This window comes from Alternaria infectoria, assembly GCF_024043175.1.
Source record: "Alternaria infectoria strain BMP 0036 chromosome Unknown scaffold_34, whole genome shotgun sequence".
NCBI classification, from domain to species: domain Eukaryota; kingdom Fungi; phylum Ascomycota; class Dothideomycetes; order Pleosporales; family Pleosporaceae; genus Alternaria; species Alternaria infectoria.
Window position 1 is genome coordinate 95,458 of NW_026250723.1, and position 26,588 is coordinate 122,045.

The following is a 26,588-nucleotide window of genomic DNA, read 5'->3' on the forward strand; positions in this document are numbered from 1 at the left end:
CTTCGCAAAGAGCGTCGCCGGCGTATGCCTCTGGACCACCCGCGTACCCAGGCCCCCCGCACTACGCGCCAATGTCTGCATACCAACAGGCACCGACATCAGCACCCCAGGGACCCGGATCAATGCTAGGAGGACCTGTTCTACCTGCCATCTCCGAACTTCACCGCCACGCTGAACCCGCACCACTCCCACACTTTCGCCCGCTTTACTCCGGCCCACATGGACCTTCCCCACCCCGTCACCCGCAAAATACTAATGGCTCTCCCCCTTCAACACTCAAGCGACAGGCATCTCAAACCCCGCTACCCGACGAAAGCCCGGCCAAGAAACAGTCCAAATGGACACCAGAGGAGGACAACCTGACCATCGAGCTGCGGGGTCAGGGAATGAAGTGGGACGACATTGCGAAACGACTCCCCGGAAGAAGCTCCATTTCCTGCCGACTACGATACCAGAACTACCTCGAGAAGCGAGCCATTTGGGACGAGGAGAAGAAAAACAAGCTCGCAAGACTCTACGCTCGGTATGTACCACTCGACAAATCCGGATGGCCAGACTTCTCCATCTTGGTCATCCGTTCCTTCGTTTTGAGCCCACCTCTTTGGTTTCAGATCTACCCCAGCCCACTCTGCGGCACGCGTATGCGACGCATCTCCGCGCACTCTACTCAAAATCAATACTGACTCTTCTTAGATTCAAGGACCAAATGTGGCAGAAGGTCGCTACCGAGATGGGCATTCCCTGGCGGTCCGCCGAATCGATGCACTGGCAGCTGGGTGAGCAGGAGATGAGCGCGCGTGCGAATGCGCCGGTGTTTCAGCTCCACCCATCTGCAACCGGCACAGGCATGAGCTCGCCATCGCAAGTGCCCGTTATACCAGCCTCTGCCCCGCATGGCTTCACGCCTGCCAACGCCCCTCAGTTAATGCCAAACCCGCCGCCTATGCCGCCGCAGCTGCATCAGGTGCCTCCGCCAATGCCTCAAGGTCCGATGCACGGCTACCACCAGCGGACCGACAGCGGTTCCAGCGCAGGCGGACGCAGGAGGAGGAACAGCTCATTCAGTCGCAGGCGCGCAGACCCTCGCAACCGGTCCAGCGTGCCCCCTCAACTAGGCCAACCTCTTCCCCAGATTCAACCCCAGTCGGAAGAAGACCTGATCAGCGGAGCCAGGACAGCACCTGTACCAGGCATGCAGTCGATTATCAAGCAAGAGGGCAGCATCCCCAGCTACATGGAGGCGTACCACCAGAGGAGAAGGGAAGAAGAGGCTGCAGGCCCGTCACGAGCAGAGCACCACACACGGAGTGAGGGCATGAGGAGTCCCGACCGCATGTCGCAGCGCAGCGGAACCGGCAGCATCAAGAGCATGAAGCGCGAGGAAAGCGACCGGCCATCCCCGCCCCAACCGTCGACACCTTACGAGCGACCAGCATCGGCAGTCGCATAGACACGTCTTCGCACTCGCATTATTCAACGATTTCTTTACTTGTAGTAGATGGGATATAGACATATTTCGGGATGCATGCATACACAAACATTCGGGCAGGAACCGTAATGAAGCGTGGGTATACCCAGGGGTTTCGGCGCAAACAAAGAGAGAAGGGTTCAGGAGTCACACGGGGTATACCACGAAAGCTTAGAATAGGGAACACCGCGCTGCAGAGCCTGGGATGAAGATCAACGCAGGGGCATTGTTCCGCACGACTGTGGCATTTAGCGTGGGTTGGTTGTCAACATCTTTTTCCGCATGGATATCAATCTTCTTTGGCATTCTGGTTTTTCTCGCATTTTGCTGAACATCATAGCGTTTGTTTCTCTCTAGACTCGCATTTGTTTTTTTGAACCCGTTCGTCACAGCACTGTTTTAGTGTGGTTCATTCGCATTTCTCTATATTCAATCATCCATCTCAACACAAGCACACTCAGCGGCATAGCGTGGCGAGGATACCTTTACACCGATGTTTTCACCCCTCTTAGATGTTACGTGTCGAACTACGTGTTCAACCAGCTAGTTTACGGCCTCGAAGTGTATCAAAGACTACGTTGGAAAGACTTTTTTCTCGCGCTCGCCACCTGTACCCTGCAAGCCAGCATGGCCAGCACATTGTCATAGTAGTAGCAAGATTATAATACAACATGAACCAAACGGTTCCGTTCATCTCCGAGAAGCAAAACCCGCCCTCCATCCCTCCATCCCTCCCTAATTACGTTTCTTTCGGACCCTCCAAAGTTACCGTGTCCCTCAACATAGCAACAGGCCGTCCGGCATGACCCTGCACGTACGAGGTGTGTGGCGTGGCGGTGAACAGCAAACGAAATTCCCACCGCCGGGAAAACAACGTTCGTCTACCCCGGATCATCGTATGATGACGTAGCGGCCATGGGTGCCACACTTGCTCATGCCTGAGCAAAAGGTCGGTCAAACAGGTACCTACGTGGCCGACTCAGCGTGCGCGGAGCGCTGCGCTGTCACCGCTTCAGGGTGTGTTCAGCAAAGCTTAGCTCCAGTCGGAAATTTTTCGCCTCCTGGGTGGGTGGGGGAGTGTGGTGGCTGTCTCACGCAGTGTCTGTCTACTACACGTTCGCCAGGAGGGTGTGGTAAAGGTGCGTTGTTCACGATCATCACGTCTGTCTCCACTAGCACAGCCTCGTAGCCTCACTTTTGGGCCACGCGATTGGGCAACACGAGGGCGTCTTTGCATGAACTTGTCTTTAGAACGGTTCGCTGTCCTTGCATGGCGCTGCAATGCGTAAGTGTGTATGCAAACTATTTTAGGGCTTGGGCTGCTGGGTGTCGTGTCATCGGTTCTGCTGTGCAGGCAAGAGGGTGTTGCGCCCCGCAAAAAGCAGGCGGCGCACGTGATTGGCGGGCTGGCGTGTTTGAGGATGCCGTAGGGCTGCGTGGCTGCTAATCGATAAGCCTGGCCAAATCCCATCATTGCCATGGTTGCCGCCTTTGCCTGCAGTTAGTTGCCAAAGCTAATCGGCCTCGAATTGGTGCCTTGGGCGTAAACCAAACTTTGTTGTCTGCGCGCGCGCTCTCCGCTCCCGTCCCACTCGGAGCACAAGGCTGAGATGGTGCTCGCACGTGCCCCAGCCCTCACGAACCGCTTTGAAACAGCCTAGTTCAACCCGCCCAAGGCACGCCCTCTCACCACCCAACCTGCCCAGTGCGTGCCTTTGCAGAAAAAAACCTTCCATGATGCTTCTAGAAGGCCACGCCTAGTCCAAAGTCTATGCCCATGACATATTCCCCTTGCCGTCGCCGTCACGCCCACCCACCTACCCGCCAGTTCGTTCGCGCCAATATCCACGACATCGCATTCAGGCAGATTGTGTCATTCATCTACGTGCCGTCAGGCGAGTCGGCATAAAAAACCAAAACACGGCGCAATGCCGAACTAAAGCCAAAGCAGCGTGACCTGGCGCATGGGACGACAAACTCGAACCATGCAACATGACACAAACGGAACGGTAATGGGCAGACGAACCAAGACGGCGACCATGGGCACCGCTCCTTACGTTACTTTTTTCCCCGGGGCTCGGCCATGCGACGCAATAGGTGTTCGCATGATCGGGGAACGGATGGGTGAACTATTGTCAAACGGCCGAGCCGCTCCTCGGCGCTGCTCGTGTTGCGTTGCATAAACAAATCACGGCGCAAAAGAGGTTATGCATGAACAGTGTCGTTATTCTCGCGGGCACTGACCGGCGATCGCAGCCCTTCGAGAAGCCTTCCCGATGCGGCATGGAGGGCATGGGTAGTCGAGGGCCAAATCTCCCACCTGTTCGCCAAACGCGAATCATGGGCGCTGACATGCCCACCACTCGCACACGACTGTGCACATGACGACACCCTTTCACTTGACACATACACAGATCCACCCCAGGGCCTGCCACCACCCATCCCTTTCTGCGTTCAGTGCACACCAGGAGTGTGCGGCTAGGAGTGCCTGGCGTCGCCTTACCCGCGCGAACCTTCTCATCGGCTTTGCCACATCGTACGACAATTATGACATGTTGGTTCACATATCGTTGTCGCAGGATTACAACCCTCCTGCATGCTGGTTCTCTGATCGTCCGGGATCGCTGCCTTAGGCCGAAACAACTGACAAGGGCGAGCATGGCAATTGAATGGGTCACTCGCAGGAGCGAGAGAAAAAACCGTTCCGTGACATGTGTGTGGGCCAGGCACGTCCGCCGCTTGCATCAGGGCTGTTCCATGGAAACAGTGTCGAGGGCGCTGTCCCTTACTTCTTGCTGCCCACGCGTTTGGCGGCGAACTGGCTCCGCGTTCCATGTCATGCGACATGGGGGCTGGTCCTGAAGCAGGCTAAGCCGTGCGGGCGGGAAGACCAAATCGAACGTCTCAAGAATGTTCTTTGCATCATCCCTTCCCACGTGCCATCTAATTTCGGCCTTTGGCTTGAGCTTGCGAGCAGCGCGCGAACAGATGAGATTAGGCCGATCGGAGCCTTCTCCGTCGCCCGCCATGCGCACAAAGACATTGCGATGTGGTCATGTCGTTATTTTGGGGATCGGAACCTTTCGCTCAATGTCATCATCCCTCGACGAGGCAGCTGAACAGACCTCGGGCTGCTGAGACAGGCGTCCGTCTGTTCGCGCAAAGCTGCATGGGGCTTTGACCAAAAGTAAAAAGGAAAATCGGCTCACATCAGCTCATACAGCAAGCCACCACCAGCGCTCGTCGCCTCCTGCGTCAAAGAAGCAGCCCAATGCAAATAAACGTGCAAACACTCGCCAATCCATACAAACCCAACAAGCAAGTATTGCACTATAGTATTGTACATGCAGTAGTAGATCTATAGTTCAGCACCCGAAACCCACACATCGGCATCCGACACCAGATGCCCAACGGCTTTCCCACGGTGTATCCCGCAACCGCATTCCTCATCCGCAATGTCAATCATCAATCAAATAGCACCGCCGAAATCGCGATTTCGTGACGATCGCAAACCTGAGACATAGCGCCCAGTGGGACGACACCGCAGAATTTCGGTGCGATGTCGAGTCAGCCGCAGTGACCAGTCGAGGGGAAAAGGGAAAGGACAGACGAATGCGAGATTAGTGGCGCCGATCGAATAGTTCACGCCCTGTTCACCCAGACATGCTCGCCCGCCCCTCCATCCTCCCAAAGGGGAAAATGAACGAACCGCATGCCCGCTAATGGAAGCACCAAGACTAAACAAGACCGAAATGTCTTCTGCTTTTTTGACAAAGCACGCGACAGGCGAAGGGACTACACGATTCATGTTTTGGATCTTTCGCGCGACCTGTCTGCTGGTTTACCAAGGTCACAGTAAACCTTGGTCCTTTCGACCTCGGGCAGTCCTCCATCGCGCAATTCGCTCCGGCATTCAAAGCCGACCGCGACCGCACGAGTTTGGTACATTTGGCGTCGATTTTCGCCGGTCCCACACCGTTCTTGTGAGAGAATCGCGACTTGCACTAGGTTAATCCCTCGTCACGAGCAGCACTGAGGAAACATGATGAGACGACCAGGAATCAGCGTATCATTTCACCCACTCATCAAATCTGGAGTAGATTCCAGATTGGCAGGAATGGGATGCCTTAAAAATCTGGTGCAGCTGTTTTGGGTTGTGCCCATACCTTACCCCGCTTAATTAACAGAGTCCTGGGAATTAAGGCTCTCCGAACTTCTGCGACAAGTGACAGCTGCGATCTGTGTGTAACTGGCCTATGGCACGACAGCGGACGAGGCGCATGTGAGGCTGAACACAATATCATGTGATTGTGATTGTTTTAGGTATGCGGATTGGTTGTCGGTTGCGCGTTTGGAAATTGTTTTGAAACGTGGTGTCTCGTGGTTAACATTTCGACGATCCACGACCAAAGCTTAGTGGGGTTGATGGAGTATGATGAGGTAGTTGGTGGGGTGATGATGATGGAAAGAGATGGCAGGATGGCTTACAACCCATACTGCCAAACTGCCAAACACGACACAGATGCCATGGAGGCCTCAGGCTGGTCTGGCCAAGGTGTTGCAGCTGAATGCGAATTGCGCAAAGGAGCGGTGTCACGGACATTTGTTCCACACCTTCAATTTCTGCATCTGGTGTCGCCGTTGCTGGTTCGAGGCGAGGTAACGGCGAGCTAGTCTTGCATCTCTACTGACATCGTTGCCCTTGCATCCTTCCTCCACCGTCTAGATCCCATGAAACTCCATGGTTTCTTTCGTTACCGGCCGAGATATTTCCCTCCGGCGGGAAGGAAACAGAACGCAAATACTCTCTACTGTAAGCGAGATAAGTAGTGCAAGGTACCACACCCGTGGTTGTGTGTATCCATCTTCACCGGACGTCACAAAGTCGTTTAGTTTGAAGTTCGGATGAAGGCTGGTGGCGGCGCAAGGGTCTAGTCGGGACTACTACTACTACTACTACAGTGTTCTACACCGCTCCACACCGCTACAACAACAACAACTCGACTAATACCAGGGCGAGAACTGTTGTTGGATAAGTGGCTTTCTGTAGGTTTCCGGTATGTATCCTCCACCGGATTGTGGCAATGTACATTATCTCGGAGGCTGCGAAATCTTATTTTTGGAGATGCAGATGGGCAGATGGATGTTTTTACACCGCTTCTCACCGCTTGAAATCGCCATGGAGAGGCTGTGTAGAAGGGAGAATAGTACCTGCAGGTGGCGGCAGTGGTTAGTGGTAATGGTAGTGGTACTGTATCTTGAATGCAGGTCTCGGTACTTCTATCATGGTAGCCGTAATGTACGAGGTGTAGGGGAGGCATACATCTGAACTACCCATGAACGTTTCGCTTGTGGACTACACTACACTGTGTCCAGGGCGGATGGAGAGTGAAATGGAGATAGGCAAGGTGGAGGGCGTACAACACATGGCTGGCACACCGCTTCCACACGCAGTTGGAGTTAGGTTTGAACGTGGCGAATGTGTACTTCGATGAGATTCTATGCGTTACTGTGGATGTAGGACGTTAGGCCGTAGAGGCAGTGATGACAACGCGTGATAAACTGGCATAGGTGTACCGCGTAGTCTCACTACGCGTAATATTGTAATGTTCTACTTCATCATGATGTCTCCAAGAACTACATTCCTGGATCATCAGCTCTGGAGTGGTTTTCTCCTCGTTCTCGTGTGCTAATTTCACATGCAGCGATAGGTAAGTACCTCAAAACGAGGCTGAAAGCTGATCACTTGCTCACAGTGTGACACGAAGTGCAATGGAACCCACATAGATGCATGGCAACGTACATCTCGGGGAAAGATGACAGCCAGTCAATCTTGTGTAACAGCTGGCTGATTGGATGACATGACTTCGGCATACAAGCCGCAGGCTGAGTGATACAAGACGCCGATGCAGACATAGATGCAGTGATAGATGCAGCTGCAAGATGTGCGGGATTGACCCGGTGGATGTAAGGATGGAAGAATTACAGTGGTACTGTGAGTGTATGAGAATGAGGCTTGGGATGTTGGAGTGACTGGGGGAATGTCGACGTAGATTGATGACGAGATACCGAAGTGTCACTCCAACTCCACTGATATTGGTCGTGGTGTCTGCCAAACGATAGTGACTGAGGCCGGTGACGTAGGAGCCAGGCGATGAAGACACTTCTCCTTCGCCATACGACATGTACTTTGCTTGCCTCCATCTAATGTACTCCAAGTTATGAAAGCCCAAATTCCGTTCCCTCGAGATCTTTTGCAGACTCAGTATGTAGTGCGTCACTGTCACGTCGTTGTACCACAACTCGCATCTACCCATCATCCGACACCTTCCCCTACTGATCTCCCTGCCCGTGCCTACTCGCTCAACGGCAGCTCGCAGCACACCAAACCACCAAAAACAAAGCACGAGAACCCGGTAAATGAGCGGTGAACCAGCGTTCTCTTCTCTCATCTGTAGCGATAGATTGGCAGTGCGGGAAGCCGCAGTCCCTTCCGCGGAAGCAAATAATTCCGGATCGAGAAACACGCATAATCAGATCCATTGATGCACCGAGTGGACATGCAAAGACAAATCGACATATGTCATCATCCACATCCCTGACTATATCTCTCCGCTACCCGTATCCATTCCTCCAACCAAGCCTACCCCAATCGAGTCACGATATCCTACAAGACTATCGTGTCCATAGTAAAGAGAGGCAACCGCGCTTCACCCGCCTACCAAACCCTCACTAAAAGCTGCGAAAGAGGAAACACCGTCCTCCAACGCAATAACCCCGGCGCTTAACCTTTCTCAAGTATCGCCGGACCAAAACATCTGCAGCATGCGCCCCACCCACACCATCTCCACCTCAGCGCGAACACGTCGACAAGCGCGCGAACAATGCAGGGAAATCGGAAGAAGAACACAGAAGACCGATAGACCATCAAGGTGTCCTTTTTCGCATTTGTGAGAGACCAAAAAAGAAGCTTCGTGAAACCCATGATGCTGCACACATACGAACGTTGACCGCTACACGGGGCATCTCCAGTGTCTACACCGCTACTGAATTCAAACATGTGTATGCAAAGATGATTTCCTGCCTGTCTGTCTGTCGTCAAAGGCAACATGTAACTCGACACCATCCATCATCATCATTCCGCCTCTTCGACATGCAGTTCCCTCGCCTGAGCGAAGAACACACGAGCCGTCCCGGTGCCGATGTTCTTAATACTGTAAGTATTGCCTATTGTGATTGACCACCCGTTAGCTGCGTGTGCTTTTGGACCAATGAGAGCGCGAGAAAGGGGTGTGAGCAAGGAAACAGCGGCAAAGTGAGCGCCACGCGAAGCGATGGTTGGCTGACAGCTTCGAGGGCGGGGGAATTTGCGAAACGAAAAGAAAGGACTGGGGTTGGAGAGCGCAAGCGGATCGGAGAGGCGGGTTTGTTGTGCTCTGTGTTTGTGGCGCGCTGTAACCGCGCTCTTCTCTCTCTTTGCCTGATGGCTTAGAGCAAGTTTGGTAACCGCCACAAGAGCAAGCGAACGACAATGCTGTGCACCGTCGGTTGGGCGAGGCTTCAGCGTCAATGGTTACACAGCATGCTGCCGTCAGCGCCACGCCCATGCGGGTGACGAGAATCGGGTTCGCTTCGCCAGTTTGCTCGCTTGCCCTGGTTGCTTGTCGGACGCGCCCCTGGCCGGCCCCCAATGTCGTGCCATGTTGCAGAGCAGGAACGTACAACGCGGGCATGCAAGTGTGGTGTGAGATGGGGATATGCAAACACCCGGATGGCGTCGAGCATAATGCAACGGCTGTCGTACAGAGACGGGGGAAGTAAGGGAAGGCGGATGGGGGGTTGTTGTAGCGAGTGCATGGTTGGAGGGAGGTGAAGGAGCACGGCGACAGGTCTTTTCAGGCTGCCGTGCATCTTGGAGAATGTGCTGAAGTGACAGAGAATAATGATGAGAATGATGAGAAAGAACGTACCTCGAGGGACTTGCCAAACACCTTGCTTGTGGACTGTGAACTCGTTCTCATGCACACGTACCTCCACAGTACCAGACTGTACGTTGAAGATCATGTGCATGTACCGTGAGTTCTTCGTGCGCTTCATCTGATCCGGACCGAGTTCGATGAGACCCCAGTTGAAGAAGTTGCCGATGGATCCAATCTTTGCGTATTTGAAGCCGCCATCTCCGACGGCTACGGGCTCGACACCCCTTTCGTTCCATGCGATGGCTGTGATATGGTTAGTGACATTTGATCGCTCTTGAGGTTTGAGGCCACTTACTGTCTTCGATGATGTCGTTGGAGGGAACCTCACCAACAGTGTCGAAACCTCTAAAGTTGCCAACAAGAGTGCCTTGTTCTTCCCAGGGGTCGAGCTCGATTTCTTCTTCTTCGACAACAGTGAGCGCTCTCTTTTTGCTCTTGTAACTGGACTTCTTGTTGGGTCTCCTCTCTTCCTCCACTGCTTGACTCTTCACAATCGACGACATGCTGCCGTCGGGATCGTAGGAGATGTGGTCGTTCTTCCAGAAGTCGATGGGCGCAACACGATGTCTGCCTGTCCGTCCTATGCGAGCGACATTGTCGGGATCCATCTCGCGGAATACTGAAAGATGTCGTCCCCGTCCGAAGCGTGAGCCGGCTGATGTGGCAGATATTTGGTCGATATCCTTTCTGCTGAGGGGGTTTCCGTACGCATCTACCAGCTTGCCGGCCTCCTCGCTCTCCGCCTGTGGAGTCTTGGATTTCGATACTCCATTGGACCTTGGCTCTGCACTTGCCGATTTCGCTTTGGACTCTGCGTTTGCTTTCGGTCTGCCTACAGGTTTCGCGGGCTTTGTGAATTCTGCATTGGGCTTCGCTGGTTTGGCTGATGCTGATGCCGATGCTGAAGATGTTGCTTTGTCGCCATTTGGCTGCGCTTTAGCTGGCCGTCCGCGCTTCTTTTGTGCAGGCGCTTCCTCGACTTGTTCCGACTGATCTACTGGGTCGTCGGCCGGCGCTCCAACGATACTGTCGTCCTGTTCCCCATTTGGCTGCGCTTTCGCGGGTCGGCCGCGCTTCTTCGGTGCAGGCGCTTCCTCGACCTGTTCTGATTGATCTACTGAGTCGTCGACCGGCGCTTCAACGATGCTGTTCTCTTGCTCGCTAACCGGTTGCACCTTGGGTGGCCGTCCTCGTCGTTTCGGCGCAACGGGTACTTCCTCAACCTGCTCAGATTGATCGATCGACTCATCCACGGGCGCGTCCAGTTCGCTGACGTCGGATACACGTTGTGAGCGTCGGCGCTCAGCAGGCGCAGTCTTCTTGCTCTTCTGTGACTCCGAAGCTTGCGCTGCGGTAGGGCGGCCCCGTTTGCGCGGCTTCTCTGCTGGTTCCTGCTCCCCTTCTGAAACCTCCACCACATCGCTCTTCCGCTTCCTACCCCTCTTGGCCTTCTCTTTTGGTGGTTCTGGAACAATTCCAGACTCCTCCTCACGATCCAGCTCCTCAAGGTCCTCAACAACTTGGTCATCGGCCATGCTCTCGTCGCCTCCGATTTGCGCAACAAAACTCTCCTCAGCGGTTATTCCCAATTCGTTGGCTGTGATTTCTTCCTGCACAATGCTTTCTTCAAATATCGCGCTCTCTGCCGGGCCCGGCGATTCTTCTTCCGGTATATCGTACACGTCTGATCGCTTTCCTCGTCGCGCGCCTGAGCCGCTCAGGGCTGGCGTCTCTTGTAGGCTTGATTCGTCCTGTTCGAAGTCGAGGCGTCGCGCAATGGGCTGTGCGGAGTCGCGGAGGGGGCTGGACGGGGGAGGAGAGCTTCCCCTCGGCGCCATGGAGGATTGCCGTCGCGGCGAGGATCCGAGGTTGGTCTTCTTGGGTGATCGCGATCGGGGTGGAGGGAGGAGCGTTCGGTTGTTGCGCAAGATCTGGTGGGATGTGGTGAGTTCTGGCATTGAACCTGTCGGGCCTGTTAGTGACATCCCTCGCGATTGCGTCGATATCTGCGCACTCTCTTGTATTTCCATCGAGCCTGATCCTGTCGCATCGTTCCCTTGTTTGGGCGGTGACCTCTCTGGCGACGAGAAGATGCCGGATATCGGTTCGAGGCCATGTTCGTCGTACACGCCTTTGTCTGCGAGTGTGATGCCAGTTTTCCTGCGCAATGTTAGTTATTGTTTACGCGCATGCATTGGAGCGTCTCTCTGCCTACCTTCCCTGCACGCCAACGTTGTAGTAATTGTTTTCGCGCGCTTCGCGTTTCTTTGTAGGCGCCATCTTCAGAGTCTTGTCCGCAAGGAATGAATGCGCGTGTTGGTGCGGGTGACGCGTCGGTGGTGTCGCGGTCGGATCGCGAGGGCGCTGTCGATAAGTTGTTTGGGTTTAGGCGGGATGTAAACTAACCGTTAACGGGCGGGAAGGCACAGGGTCTTGGCGCCTTCCCCTCCAACTCCAACCCGTCCATCGCCATCACACAGGCCATCACGAGGTGTTTTACAGCGTCTATACTCGCTTCTTAGTCTAATGCAGTCTGCTCCTTGTGACCCTGACATGTCACCATCAGAAGTTCAGTTGCCAAGTGTGACATCACGGAGCCACCCAAGAGTACATGCATGGCAGCATCCCACCCACCGTGACAAACTATTTTAGCGCACATCCATCACGGTGCATGAAAACGGCGCAGTATAAGTTGAGGAGCCCACCCAATCGTGGGGACTTTTCCGGTTTCTTCATTCAACCTCAGCCGGCTCTCAGTTGCTAATTCGCATCCCAGACACCAGTCATCCGCCAAAACGAGAGAACACCTCGCTCTCCTACAGCCACAGTCGTCGTGCAGACCACGCACTGCTTCATTCATTGCTCGCATCAAGCATCCGCTCTCCCATCCACCCACATTGTATCTCCCACCAAACGCTCTTCCTGGATCAAGACTTTTTCCCATAACCAACTCTCTTGACGTACAGCCAAAACAGGAAAAGGCCGTCCAATCATGCCCGGGCGACGATGTGCTTTTCGTGAAGCGTCGAAAAACGGCAGCGAGCCGCTGAATGAAAATATACAAGAAAAGAAATCGTAAGCATGTCGATGATTTGTCACATCGTGGGCGCAATCTCCAACGTCGCTCATGCTATCAGAGCGACTTGGAAGCTCGAAACTCGTTCCAGATCAAAACATCGACGGCATCTGGAACACCCTACTGGGGGCAGGCGCTCTGGACGTGGCCGGGCTGCTTGCAGCGGTAGCACACGCGCTCAGATGAAGTCTCCTGGGGGCAGTCGCGCGACAGATGGCCAACCTCGCCGCCTACAAAAGGTTAGTCATGCTCTTCCAAGTTCATCGCTGTGTACTTACAGTTGTAGCACTTCTGTCCCTGGGTGCAGTCACGGCTCATGTGACCGAAACCACCGCACGAATAACACGTGGTTTGGCGAGCACCTCCGTAGCCACCGGCACCACCGCCGTAGCCTCCACGACCGCCGCCGTAGCCGCCAGCAGCACCGCCGTAGCCACCGCCCTGGGAGCAGTTGCGGGCAATGTGACCGACCTGGCCGCACTTGTAGCACTCTTGGCTAGGGGCGCCACGGCCACCCATCTGGGCACCGCCGTCCTTGGTGCACTCGCGCGAGATGTGGCCGGTACCACCGCAGCGGTAGCAGGTCTTCTCAGCCTGGGGAGAGGTGCACTCGCGGCTCACGTGGCCCTTCTCGCCGCAGTTGTAGCAGGTTGGGGTACCCTTGGTGGGGCACTCGGCAGCGCGGTGAGAGGAGTCTCCGCCTGGACATGGTCAGCGCGTGTTCAAAGATGCAGTTCCGAGTCAGGCATGATGGTCTCCGCGCTTGAATACCGATCTGGACCTGTCGCTGGACCCTGAGGCGTGACGCTCTCGCGATCTGATATACAAAGCGGGGCCGCATTCGGACCGTGTCACCGCATCGTGGGTATGGAATCAACTTACAGTTGTAGCAGCCACGGCCACCGGCAGCGGGAGCAGGTGCTTGGTAATCCATTTTGTAGAGTTGGAAGACTGGTGAGTGTTAGCTGTAGTCCGCACGCGCCATGCCGTGATGTCGGGCTTTGTTCTTACCGAAGTATCGAAAGGGTAAGGGAGTGACGTTAGAAGATGATTGTCTTCTAAAAAGGTATTGAAATAGTCGTTCAAAAGTCGCACACCACCAATTGTTTGATTATCGGAAGCTGAGGGGTTGGATCGTTGGAGAGAGAGAGCGAGGGGCACAAAGTCGACTGCTGAAAATATCTGTTCGGGCTGGGTTGTGCTTGCCGCTAGTCTAAGCGAAATACGGTCTAGCTTCACCGTTCATTCTTGCCTTCAAGGTGGGTCTGGTGTTTGCGCGAAATCAGGGACGGCGTCGCTGTGGTTTGTGTTCCTGTAAGGGTCCGGAACAATAGGGCTTTGATTTCACGCACATTGCAGATACGCGCGTGATTGGAACTGCTGTTCATGGTACCTAAGTCGGCTTCGACGTCATTGGAAGGGGAAGCATCGCTTGACAGGCCTCGTGCAGATCTCGGGATGCATATGCAGCTAACCTGGCGTGGAAAGATTGAGTAACCGAACGATCGCACACGTGGCTGCATGTAATATTGATGCCGAGGCACGAACAGGTGGTCAGCGGGAGATCTGGTATCGGTTGAAGATGTTAGGGTGAGAGTCGGTTCAAATGGTGTTGCGAAGTGCTCTCTGCCGATTTCAATGCCAACCACCAGCGTACACATCAAATACATCCACACATGCAGCACTACCGGTGAACAGCGTTCGCAAAGTGATGTTCGCGTCCCTAACGTAGACCCTGAAATCTCGGAAAGATATTTCGATGTTCTAGACCCGTGCAAAAAGTCGGGTGGTGTCGTGGTGCCCCCACATCCGGCCAAAAAAAAAGCTTTCATCCCATGTCCACCACCCCCCTCCCAAAGCTTCACCACCACAACCACGACCCATCCTATACCTCAGGGAGCGCAAAAAGCTGGACTTGCAGGGAATCGAACCCTGGACCACTCCCATGCTAAGGGAGTATTATACCACTAAACCACAAGCCCGGTTTGACCCCTTCTTTGGAAGGAACCACTTCTCCGAAGCGGCCGATGTTGCAACTCGAAGAGCTGCTTATTGATGAAAGATTTTGAAATTGATTCGTAGATAATCCAAGGCAATCGACGTGTAGAGCAAGTTATCAGGCTCGTTTTGGTAAGTCAGGGGGTCTAGTAAGATTGTGGAATAGTGTCAGACATCGCGAAGGGGTATTCACGAACAAGACCCACTTTCGAGGTAATTGCCCCTCCATTCCGACTCAAGAAAGGCGTCATTGCGTATCTGTAGATAAGATAGAAGTCTACATGTTCGTTCTGCTTGTGCGTCTAGGATTTGTCAGTCTCTTGGTCTACTTCCAACGACGTAGACATGTTCACCTCTGTAGGAAAGAGCTTGACCTCGTGCCTCTCAACAATCTAGAAGTCTGCAATGCCGTTTAATAGATCGAGACAAGGTCTTGAGTAATGGATAAGATGTTGCGATAACTATGGAACATCTGAGCAAGTGGGTATCGTCGAAAAGATGCCCAAGCCTGGCATATCCCTCTACTAGTATCGAAGAGATCGTAAGAATTTGCATCTAACGACTACAATAACCTTGTTACTTTTGGCCGTGATGGGATTGCGGATGCAGGCGTATACAAGCTCGTGCCTCCTGTACAAACTAAGTAGCATGTTCAGAGTTAAAGTACGCATATTAGTAAGACTTTTACGGGTTGAATGGTACTACGAGTGTTGAAGTGTACATCGTCTTCTATCGTGCGGATTTCTCGAGGATAGATACAGCGCATACCTCTACGGCAGGTCATACGGAATCCTGTTCAGGTAAAGGCAAAGTAATTCTAGGCAGTATGATCCTGGAGAGTATAAAAGTGGTATAAAGATGTCTTGTGCGGGATGTAAGCAGCGCCAAAAACGTTGACTACCGACGCTAGATGCGTGATAGTTGAAAACAATGTGAAGTGGAAGACCGCCTTAAACACCTTTGCCAAGAAGTGTTGGGCTATGCGCTCGAAGACTCTTAAGTAGCGAAGGAGTCAGCTGCAGCATTCTCTCTGCTAGGCTTGTATTTCTGTAATAGCATAGAAGTAAGCCGCGCTCAAGAGACTCGAGAAGACAGTCGTGCAATGCAAGTAGAGCTCACGTCTGTAAGCAAACTATAGCGTCAACCGGCGCCAGAACTATTGCAGTTATCTGTGGTAACTCCCGAGGTTGTTATAATACGACAACATGTCTAACAGTAAGAGTGTGAAGGGAAGGTAGTGTATGAAAAGCTAGCGAGTGTCTTGTAGTACAATAACAGCACCGATACTTAGAAAACCAGCGCGATGCCTGATCATTATGAAGACATGCAAAGAAGAGGCCGTGCTAAGTTTCTTCATATCAATTAGCGCACCATGACGCTAGGCTTCAGCGCGAAAAGGATCTGTTGCCTATGTCTTACCAGACATGTTTCAGGACGTATTACTATGCTTAAGCATGCGATCTTGCTTTGCATTAGCATACGCACCACATTGTTCTACCTTCGCACGGAGAACGTATACTACGCGTTGATGAAAAGATTGACTAAAAGACACGTCTCTACGCTCCATCTTCACAACATGGAAAGCGCGCTAGGTGTGCTTCATTGTTCCAGCGCGGAAAAGACTTGCGCACAAGTATGAAGAACGAAAACAAGCAAGCCTGAGAGGCTGATGACGCAGATTCCGAGTTGGCCTGGCTTCGAGGTAGAATTCTGTGTTTCTTGCTACCTCCAGAACAAGGAGCATAGCAATGATACATCGATTTATTTGTGTACGTAGCTGTGCCACGCTGTTTTCTTCCAGCGCTATAACCTGCAGACCTAAAATATACACAAAACATCTACAAACAGACAAGATAGGTATGTTAAGAGATACACCTACTGCGCGAGTATACCAACGCGCCCAGCTGAATGAGTCCAGCCCGAAGTTTAGCAACAGCCAGGCAGGGCATGGAAAGAAATCGCAGATCAGCACGAAGTCTTGATATGCAAACATTTCGAGTCGCCGAATGCAGTGACTTCAACGCGGGAATATGAGAACTGTGTCAATGTAGATGAAGAGGAAGAAGCCAGCAGCAGATGGCAGAGTATGGTAAACGATATCGTAAATGCACTGCGCTCGTTCTGATGATATGACCGAGTAGTAAGGCCGTCGCATTCGCAAGCACCATATTGTATCTTATGGCCATACGATCTCCATTTGACATACTACTGACTAGACACTCCCAAAAGTTCTCATAATCAGAATCCTCGTCGCCATCGTTCTCTACCTCCTCCTCCTCAGCCTCCTTCTTCAACCACGGCTCCTCTCGGTGATGACGCTCAAGTTGAACTAGCCACTTCGCTACGATCTTGAATGACCGGTCTGGGCACAAGAGACATGAAGCGCTCCCTGTGCATCCACCAATCTTCAACTCGTTGGACGCTCTTGTAATCTGTTCGCGGCGCGTGTGTACCTTTCCTTCCATTTGTTCCTCGAGTTGCGCACGGTTCCACATCTTGTCTTTGGCGTCCTGTGACATCGTTTGATTGAACTGGCAGAGCTAACACTTCAACCCAGAGATGGCCTGATTTGTATGTGCGACGAATGCACTGAGGAATGCTACACGTTCTTCTTTCATAGCCGCATCGCATTCCTCGACCCCATCAGCAATGTTCACCTGGATGTCCTCTCTTAGCAAAACTTGCCAATGCAACGGATCACCCCGTCGGTGTTGCTTGCCGTCATTTTCCTTGAGCGAATCCATGTCCAGACCTTCTTCTTGATCAATATCCGGCTCAGTTAACTTGTCCTGTTCGTTGCGCCGCTTCAAGGCCTCGATAGCGCTCATGCGCTCACCGTAGAGACCCTCAAGCTCGGCTTGGGCATCTCCGGCCTATTTGCGTATCGATATTGGTGCGCCACCTTTACCGGCGGCTAGTTCTGTGATTGTTGAGTTGGTGGAAGTTTCCAGCCAAGACCGCATCCCTTGGGCAATCTCTTCCAGTATAGCGCTCCGTATACTTTTGTGGATCCTGTTCAGTACCTTGTTTCGCTTGTAGAAGACATCCTCAAGCTCCTTGGGGACAAACTCAGTTGCAGAGTCTTCATCCCTCAACATGACCTTGTAAGCGTCAGGGACACTGCCGGTGTAGCCTCACGGTCTGGGTGTATCATCGGCGCTGTTGCGTATCAGGAACTCGCGCATGTTGTCGATCGTTGTGTTGAAGGAATGAACCATCTCGGCCAACTCGGAGTCTTCTCGCTCGCGTTCGCGCAACCGCTCTTCGACCTGAGCGCGAAGCGTCATCTCGTAGTTCTCGTGCTGTACGTATCCTGTCTGAGCTGTCTGCTCAAATATCTTTCTTGCTTCTCGCCGAGTCATCTGCAAATCTGACGTCAGTATATCTAGATGCTTTTCAAGCGCAAAGCCTTGACTCACCCTCTCTCTGCCTAGTATATAGGACTGAATGTCGATGTCGCCGACCCCGACTGTATCGTAGTATTCGTGGGCGTTCGAATCGTCGGCATGTGCTGCAATTGCCTGCGCAGCTGCCTCTCCGTGTTCATGTTTGGTTTCGATGACACGTGTTCGACGAAAGCAGTACGTGGTATTGCGCTGTGGCAAGCCCGCGTCGATATACCTAAAGGTGGGTGTACGAAGTCAGTGTTTGTCTCAAATGCGGTTCGTAAATTGGGAATAACTCACCCCTCGCGCAGGCGGGGATTCAGCGCACCAGAATTCATTTGCTCTCCAGGCGTGATGGTACCATGACCGTCAGCTGCAAGGAATGCTGCTTGCTTCAAAAGAACGGTATGAGTCTTGAGCCAGGCATCGTCCGTGCGAAGAACAGAAGAAGCCGCTTACAGCGTGAGATACCTGAGTAGCATTGCTACCTTCGCAACATTATCAGGTGCTAGAAGTTTCTTACTGAGGTGGCTAGGAGGTCGTCAGTCGTGGTCGGAGTAACGCGACTCTCCCCTCAACACCTGTGTAGTTGGCAGGCTGACCTTACAACAGTAGTCCTATCGAAGTCAGCGCTAGATGTACTCAACACAGTGCCATATGGCAGTAGCAGTGTCGATGACAGAGGTTGATGTAGCCAGCAGGAGGACTTTACAACTACAATCTTGTTGGATGGAACGTCGATGTAGCAGCCTGGGGCTTGCATCTCTATCCCCATTTGGCATTGCACGGCGAATTTCAGACCGTAATAAAGCGCTAAGTGCGGGAGTTCACCATTTTCTCATCGATGTCGTTCCGTGTTGTCCTGGGATACGCGAGCAGCATATTCATTAAATCTGCAGTCTTGACTACCCTGGGGATCAGAGCGGGGATTTTCCGGTATTCGCGCGTGTAGACGTCGCCTAGCATCCATGCTAAGGTCAAGCCCATGAATTCCTTGGTATATTTGGCGACATTCAATCCAACTTTGGCGCCATCTGTCCACTCGCCCTCTTTGTTCTTGTCCTGCTTGTAGACGTCGTCCTCCTCTTTGACTGTACTGTTCACGGCCATGTTCATGATGACGCTCGATTTTGGGATAAAGCAATCCGTGGCCAGCGTTTTTGTCTTTTTCCGGCAAAGAATGCACGTCGGGTAGCCATAGCCATGTAGGGGACGAAATTGGCAAGCGTGGTCAGCTGTACAAATCCAGGCGGCGACGGAGGGATCATCATCTAGTGGTTTCGCATCCGACGGATAGATGATGTTGTATTGTGTGAAATGGGAGCGGCCGGTAGCGAAGCTTAGCTAAAAGATCAAGGTCAGTATACATGCTCGTGTACTCAGTTAGCTAGGGATTACTCACTGTGCGTTGGATATCCTCAGTTGTGACGTCCAATACCCAATACGTGTCGGCCCTTTCGATCCTTCTCTTCAGCTCTTGCTCGGCAACTTCGGGGCCTAATTTCTTCTTTTTCTTCTCATCTTTAGGCGCCCTAGTAACCCGATCGTGCGCCGGTTCCGTCAAAAACTCGCGCTTCGGACCGGTCAAAGGGAAGCCAGATTGCGCCGCATCGAAAGCGTTCTCGCGCGCCATGAGTGGGTCGAACATGACATCCGATGCGTCTTTTGGAATTGATACCGGGACGTCCCAGAGTGAGGGTAGACGAGCGCACATGGTTTCGGTTTCATGATCTTTCGATATAAGACCAAGGTCTGGAGACCGCGCCACATATTTTCAATTTTTCTTCTTTTTTGAAAATCCTTGTTTTGAGACGATGAGTGTGAAGGAAGGAAGATAGAGCCGTAGACAAGTTGGTTTTATACGTCGACAGGCCGAGGAGATAAGAGCGACGTCGGCAGAGTAATACAGCCTTTCGTACGCGCCGGCGGGAAGCTCACTTGGCGCTGGAGTGGGGCTTCCTCGATAATGCTGAGATCCATGCTGCTGTCCACCAGTACATCTCTGGCAGCGTTCTTCCAGTTGTCACTGATCTTCTCAAACCACGATCTATCGCCAGGTAGATCGCACGCCTGCGTAACGATGGTCTCGTCGATGCCGAATTCTTCGAGGTTCGCGCCGGTAGCCGCCAGTGTGGCGCCTTTCAAGTCTTTGATACAGTCGTCCTTGTGCAGATTGAGGATATGCTGTGCCTCTTGTGGTGTGAATGATCCTGGTGCTTTCCCGGTGTACTGTGTCTGTGTCTGCGGGTCAGTCCAGATCTATGGTTGATAAATCCTTCCTGCGATCGCCTTCGAAGCTTCGAACGCCGCTTCAGAACTCCACAATAGCATCTGCGCTCCATTGGCGAGGGATTGGCGCGAGTCGACTACTTGGCGGCGTGCGTTCTTCTCCTTGCTGTCTTGATCGACAAGGACGGAGATGTGTTCATGTCTCAGTGCCATATACGCTCCTGCCGGCCTGTTATATTCTTTCGCCGACTCTTCTTTTGTCCAGGACTTGATGTGAGATTTCGCAAAGAACATGTCCTGGGGGTCGTATGCCTGCATTGCGACTGGGTACTTGATATCGATTGAGTGTTTTCGCACTGGCGTTGCAACATTTTGTTTGATGCGCCCATCAACGTCGATTTCTGCCGTCACTGTTCCTCCCTCGTCTGTCACGAAGTCCCTTTGAGCCTGCGAAGTCAGTATATGTTTACGAATATGACGCCAGAGCTTACCTCTGCGTCATGTCGCTTGTTTCTTCTGTCCGCGTTCACAGGTGTGGGGTAAGTTGCGGATGGTGTAAGGGCTGTCGCTTGCGCTACTCCAAGGGGAGCAGGCGCGGTAGGCTTTGTGGGCTCAATCGCGATGCTCTGCTCAACAGGAGTGTTGGACGGGAGGCTGGTATCAATAGATGTCGTATGTGCGCCATGCTTGGGTGTGCGAGACCATCGCCTAAGCCGCTCGCTGCCGCAGGTAGGCGGAGGGCCTGTTTTGTCGTGAATTGCATGTCGTGTGAGACAGCTTCAAAGCTCTCTACAAATAGTGTCGTTCCCGACATTCATGTCTGGGTGTGGAAGGCGCGTGGTCATCAATGGAATGTGGTGAGCTTGTTGTCGGTGTTGGAGTTGGTGCGCAAGTCAGCGCGCCATTTCCGGCCATGGCGGCGTCTGGAGAGATCGTCACCGCTTGCGATAGGAATTGTCTGATGTTGTAGGTTGCTGAAGTGGTTTCGCTTGGGCAGCGGCCTTGCAATACTAGTCAGAGCTTGTGCAGATGATGCACGGGTGGTGCAGAAGAACAAGTTGGAAGTAGTGGGTTGAAAGAGTGATGGAGGAGATGTGCGAGAGCTATTGTATTTGTATGCGCTGCTTGATGCTGTTGCAGGTTGCAGGTGAGAGAGCTCCGGTATCGCGGTGCAGCCCGGCACGTGGCGGTGGAGTACGGGCTATCACGTGCGGGCACTCGCAAGATAGCCACCACGTCCACGTACATATATGAGGTCTTCTAGTCTTACCATGTTCTTCACATCTCTACATGTTCCCCCGATGGTGTATGTGGTGATGAAAACTAAGTCACTTACCCAGGTATCTACTAGGTAACGCTGTCGCCCCCTTAAACCGGCGCGGCTTATTGCTTGCACCGAAGACTTCATACTCAAATGGAACTGCTTCATACCATTTTCTTGAAGGATATCACATGAACACTCTCATCTTCACAGTAGCTTGGTAGCAAATCCAGGTTCGCATTGCTGACACCCAATCGGGGTTCCCGTGTTTGATCCTGGTGCGCCATTGAAAAACTTCCCGACGCTGGTACAGAGACACCTTCCTATGAAGTTTGTTGCCTGCAGTGTTAAGAGACTTCCTTCGATCTGCACCGCGCCGATGCATCACGAAATGGCGGGGGTCCTTGCCAGTGTTGTATCGTCGATGGAGGGGGTTTTGCGCTCTCTCTTGTCGCGCCACATATGGACCGTAAGGCGCTGGTACAATCAGACCCCACTACATTGACCCGATTCCTGTAGTACAAAGAGACATCCTGCGGTATATCCCGCGCCAATCCATTCTGTCGCGGCGGGTTGACTTGCCAGTGCTGTATACATAGTCACAGTCGTTCGCCAACAAGGTCTCCACTTGCTATTCATGCGCCGTTCCTATAAATTTTGGCGCTGTAGACGAATAGTTGCCTGCTGTTCATCAGAGGGACGTATCTATATCGCGCTAACACATCTTCATTGCGACAGGTTAGCACATGTACAATTCGGGATACTAGCTTAACAGGGTCTTGGATACCTGTCAACTTCTGGTCTCGCCCCCCACTATATGCTTGAACCTATCTGGCACGAAGTCTGATGCTTCCATGTCACACTCCTTGTGTACTCAGCGGACCCGCTAAGAATCGGGACTAGGAAGCTGCGCTAGTGCTACGAAAGAACAGCGCGGCTGCTCAACCTTGATGAATTGCTTGGTAGAATGTGATACGAATTGCAGTCACCCCTGATCTCAGCTGGCGGAGTGTTGACGGTCGAGATTGCTCCGTCGTAGAAGTGATCGCATTGGGCCGATGTCAATGGGCTTGCCAAGTATTCCTTCCAGGCGTCGATTTTTCAAATCATGTGTTGTTGAGAATGTAAGACTGCGCCGTGGTCTTGGTGCGTCGGCATGTTGGCGCGTCCTGATCACTATTGTTCATCGATACCGAACGAGCCGCTCGAACGACATGACGAGACTGCTGCGGATCCGGGGAAAGTGAGTCTTCGCGGGGTAGTCTGTCGCGGGGTATCGTCCGATTTACGTTCATGGTGTATTTTGATATCGAACTTGGGTATCGAACTGGGTTTCGTTTTCGAGATGGTGTTGCGTGTCTGTCGATAAGCTGTCGAAGGCCCAGAGTAAGTAAGATTACGTAGTCTTTGGAGAATTGTTCTGGAGCATGTCTGTAGGAAACCAAGCTCCAATAAAACCATCAGACGACGTGCTGTACCAGCCAATCGTTGAAGAAGCAGAAAAACGCGCTCTCCGTGCGACGTTGGCGGGTCCGAAACGTGGAGGAAGGCGTAGGTAACGTGAACACGCGAGGCTATCTGTGTCAACGTCCGTGCTGTCGAGCACAGTGACAGTGTCACGGCAGCCCCGAAGCTTAACGAAAACAATGGCGTTTGTCGACAATGCGGAAGCGAAGGAAGAAAGTCACATCATTTCCACAAGATGAGAGTGCGAGTGTGGTTCAGCTGCGCCTGACGTTCTCGGCTATCATCTCGTTATCGCGTAATGACATCAGAGCTGCCCATGGATTGCCTTGCGCAACATCGCTAGGTAACCACCTTTATCGCCGCGCAACACGGTAAATACGACAGAGTTCATTCCGCGACAAACTTCAGGAAACGAACCGTTGGCCCCTCGCCTAAAGCTGCACGCCTATTCTTTTAGCTTTTGCCTTTCCACCAGACGCCTTGGAGAGCTGTGGCAACTCAGTTACTGATCAGTAGTGCTGGGTAAACCGCGGGAACTCTGCATCAGTTCATCCGAACCCAACACCGTGTTTCGAGACAACGGCGCCGAAGTATTGACCGCTGCAGATGTGCCCAGAGAAAATTATCGCACCGAGGCCGCACATGTCAGCATCACGGCGTCGATCTGAATCCGCTCAGGAAATTCGGCGGAGAACCACGTTGCATCCAGAGACTTCAGAAGAGCTACACGTGCGATCAAGGCCATCCACGTACCCAGCTGTCTCTTGTCAGGCAACCCGCCGGGTTATTTAAAGAGTCTGGAGTAGAGCGACGGAATCTGGGCCGTCCCCAAAGGCCAGGACCACGGATCTATCTACGCGAAATCTCGGGCGCTAACGTGATCTACACGCCCGATTTGGCAACGACCCAGGGGTATGTCTTGGCTTATGACCGCCACAAAGCCTCCGAGGCGAAGACAGCACCTGCATGCTCCCTCGCGACATTGTGCCATACGCGCGTTGCGAGCTGGAATCATGTCCGGATTCCGCGAAAGGCAGAAGCCGTGGATGCCCGTATGCGATTGAATATCCCCCGCAGGCTCGATCAAAGACCTCATCTTACTCATCTTCCTACACAGCACACTCCCTGTCAAGACTTACATTATTAACTCTCCGCTAGCGGGCTACCTCCTGTATCGCAGTCTCAGTGTCAGCCTCGACCAAATCTGACACGCGCGGCGGCTGACCCGTCCCATAGCCAAGCACACTACACGCTCCACGGGCGTCGTGGGCATCTTTTTCTAATGTCTGGGCATGCGGTAGTTCAGTTCGCCTCTTATATGGAATTCGCTCCCACATCCCTTTGTTGCTTCTCTTGGTCTATTTTTTTCCTTGCTCACTTTGTGAAAAGGTCAAAAGGCGTCTGTTCACTCTTTACAGTGTCGTCTTTACCTTTTTGTTCGGACTTAATATCGGTCGATCTTTCTGATCTCACACTCGTTTATTCTTCGATTATATTTTGGTTGGACTCATAGTCACGTTATCATAATGCGCTACTCTGGACTATACGCAGCGGCTCTGGTCGCACCCCTCGTGGCTGCTCATGGCGGCGGCGACTTCCCTGTACCGAAAATTGTTGGCCTTGGACCCCGAGAGATTGGTCAACTCAGGAGCAGGAACATTCTTGGTGGACATGCGGCGCACGTTGCAGGGCCCAATCTACGTTTGACAGCACGTCAAGGTGGAATTGATGGTCGGTGCGGACCGAACAACGGCGGTGCGAGCTGCGCCGAGGGCTATTGTTGCTCTGTGGAGGGCTACTGTGGCCAAGGAGGTAAGGTATTTGGGTACAACTTGAAAGACCAATGCTAATCTTAATAGGTGACTACTGTGAAGCACCCGACTGTCAGTTCCAGTACGGCCCTGCCTGTGATGCCAACAAACTCCCTACTGGAGGCAGCACCCGCAACATTGCTCGTCCCAAGCTCGGCAACCAGCCATACGGTGGAGAGGGCATCTACGACTGCACTGAGCCAAACACGATTGCCATCACATACGATGACGGTCCTTACATCTACACTGAGGGTGTGTTGGATCAGTTCAAAGCTGCCGGAGCAAAGGCCACTTTCTTCGTCACCGGTGTCAACATCAACAAGGGCGCAATTGACGACACAAGCAAGCCGTGGGCTGCTACCATCAAGCGCATGATCGCCGAGGGGCATCAGGTTGCCAGCCACACATGGTCGCATCAAGACCTCAGCGCTATCACAAGTCAACAACGATACGACCAGATGGTCAGGAACGAGGTACGATAGTCTGTTTTGACCGCCCATGAGAAGTACTAATCAAGTCTGTAGATGGCCTTCGCCAACATCATGGGCAAATTCCCCACATACATGCGTCCCCCATACTCCTCTTGCACCGCAGCCTCAGGATGCCAAAAGGACCTCGCTGATCTAGGATACGTTGTCTCCTACTTCGACCTCGACACGGACGATTACAACAACGTGACCCCGGACAAGATCCAGAACGCCAAGGACAACGTCAAGAAGGCCATCGACCCCAGCAACCCCCAGACGGACGCTTTCCAGGCCATTGCACACGACATCCACGAGCAGACCGCCAAGAATCTTACTGGCTACATGATCGAGACCATGAAGGCAAAGGGATACAAGCTGGTGACTCTCGGCGAGTGTTTGGGCGAGCCTCAGACCAACTGGTACCGAGACGCTTCTTCCGGTCGCGTAGCCACCACGTCTGTCTTCACCCCTCCTGTTGCGGGTCCTACATCATCTGGAAGCGTTAGTTCCGCCGCACCTGCTGCCACTCCTACGGGCGTTTCCACGGATGCCACCTGCGGAGGCACATCTGGCTTCACCTGCCTTGGTACGACTTCTTAATTTGGACATGCAATCTCCCCCAACTGACATCCACGCAGGATTCGCCCAAGGCGAATGCTGCTCCCGCTACGGCTTCTGTGGAAACACCGACGGTCACTGCGGAGTAGGCTGCCAGGCCGGTTTCGGAAAATGCGGTAACAATGGCACTGCCCCGTCGTCTGGAAGTGGCAGTGCTTCTCAGCCAGCCGCTACTGGTGCTTCTTCATCTGCGTCTGCGCCTACATCTGCTCCCAGCGGTCTTGTTACTACGACTGATGGCTCCTGCGGAGGTACATCTGGCTTTACCTGCGTTGGTTTCGCAGACGGCGAGTGCTGCTCGCAGTACGGGTTCTGCGGTAAGACGACTGACTACTGTGGAACGGGCTGCAACCCGCTCTTCGGAAACTGCGCTGGTTCTTCTGGGTCCCCAGCACCTTCGAGCGCTGCTCCTTCCACGGCGGCTCCTTCGACCGCCGCACCTACTACCGTATCCACATCTACCCGTCCCGTCGTCACAAGCACCAGCACCAGCACTAGCATTCGCGCGACTACCACCAGCACACGCACTTCCACTGCCCCGGCCGCTACTTCCTCCCCCGCGGGCCTCAAGGTCAGCAAGAACCGCTTGTGTGGTGCGCGCAGCCAGCAGACGTGCAAGGGCTCTGCTTGGGGTAACTGCTGCAGCCCCGCTGGCATTTGCGGAAACAGCCTGCTGTCCTGCATGAAGATGTTTGGATGCCAGCCTGGGTTTGGTGACTGCCGGTAGATGTGCTTGCTGGATGTTGGTTTCAATTCTTATGTATTCTAGTTTTGGGGATTGGGGATTAGATGGTAGATGGGGTGGTGAGTAGCTGAAAATGGTCTTTC

General features: G+C 53.1%; 6 protein-coding genes and 1 non-coding gene across 7 annotated transcripts; 2 read left to right on the forward strand and 5 right to left on the reverse strand.

The window, feature by feature from the left end:
* Nucleotides 1–71: 71 nt before the first annotated feature.
* Nucleotides 72–1,450, forward strand: J4E92_010308 (uncharacterized protein; the record flags this gene model as incomplete). The annotated part of the gene is made up of 2 exons (XM_051501647.1): nt 72–523; nt 694–1,450. 2 exons carry the CDS (start codon nt 72–74, stop codon nt 1,448–1,450), a joined length of 1,209 nt encoding a protein of 402 aa, XP_051348118.1.
* Nucleotides 1,451–8,603: 7,153 nt separating this feature from the next.
* J4E92_010309 (uncharacterized protein) lies at nt 8,604–11,727 on the reverse strand (the record flags this gene model as incomplete). The annotated part of the gene is made up of 4 exons (XM_051501648.1): nt 8,604–8,695; nt 9,439–9,690; nt 9,743–11,607; nt 11,663–11,727. The coding sequence occupies 4 exons, from the start codon at nt 11,725–11,727 to the stop codon at nt 8,604–8,606; spliced, it is 2,274 nt and encodes a 757-aa protein (XP_051348119.1).
* A 916-nt stretch (nt 11,728–12,643) lies between these two features.
* J4E92_010310 (uncharacterized protein) lies at nt 12,644–13,457 on the reverse strand (the record flags this gene model as incomplete). The annotated part of the gene is made up of 3 exons (XM_051501649.1): nt 12,644–12,753; nt 12,802–13,224; nt 13,406–13,457. The coding sequence occupies 3 exons, from the start codon at nt 13,455–13,457 to the stop codon at nt 12,644–12,646; spliced, it is 585 nt and encodes a 194-aa protein (XP_051348120.1).
* A 976-nt stretch (nt 13,458–14,433) lies between these two features.
* On the reverse strand, nt 14,434–14,505 carry J4E92_010311. The gene has a single exon. It is a non-coding gene; the product is annotated as a tRNA-Ala (tRNA).
* Nucleotides 14,506–17,061: 2,556 nt separating this feature from the next.
* On the reverse strand, nt 17,062–17,883 carry J4E92_010312 (uncharacterized protein; the record flags this gene model as incomplete). Its single annotated transcript, XM_051501650.1, is given in 3 exon segments — nt 17,062–17,394; nt 17,545–17,641; nt 17,660–17,883. 3 exon segments carry the CDS (start codon nt 17,881–17,883, stop codon nt 17,062–17,064), a joined length of 654 nt encoding a protein of 217 aa, XP_051348121.1.
* An 837-nt stretch (nt 17,884–18,720) lies between these two features.
* Nucleotides 18,721–20,454, reverse strand: J4E92_010313 (uncharacterized protein; the record flags this gene model as incomplete). The annotated part of the gene is made up of 4 exons (XM_051501651.1): nt 18,721–19,071; nt 19,310–19,569; nt 19,815–20,148; nt 20,278–20,454. 4 exons carry the CDS (start codon nt 20,452–20,454, stop codon nt 18,721–18,723), a joined length of 1,122 nt encoding a protein of 373 aa, XP_051348122.1.
* A 3,936-nt stretch (nt 20,455–24,390) lies between these two features.
* J4E92_010314 (uncharacterized protein) lies at nt 24,391–26,487 on the forward strand (the record flags this gene model as incomplete). The annotated part of the gene is made up of 4 exons (XM_051501652.1): nt 24,391–24,676; nt 24,724–25,148; nt 25,200–25,728; nt 25,781–26,487. 4 exons carry the CDS (start codon nt 24,391–24,393, stop codon nt 26,485–26,487), a joined length of 1,947 nt encoding a protein of 648 aa, XP_051348123.1.
* Nucleotides 26,488–26,588: the final 101 nt, after the last annotated feature.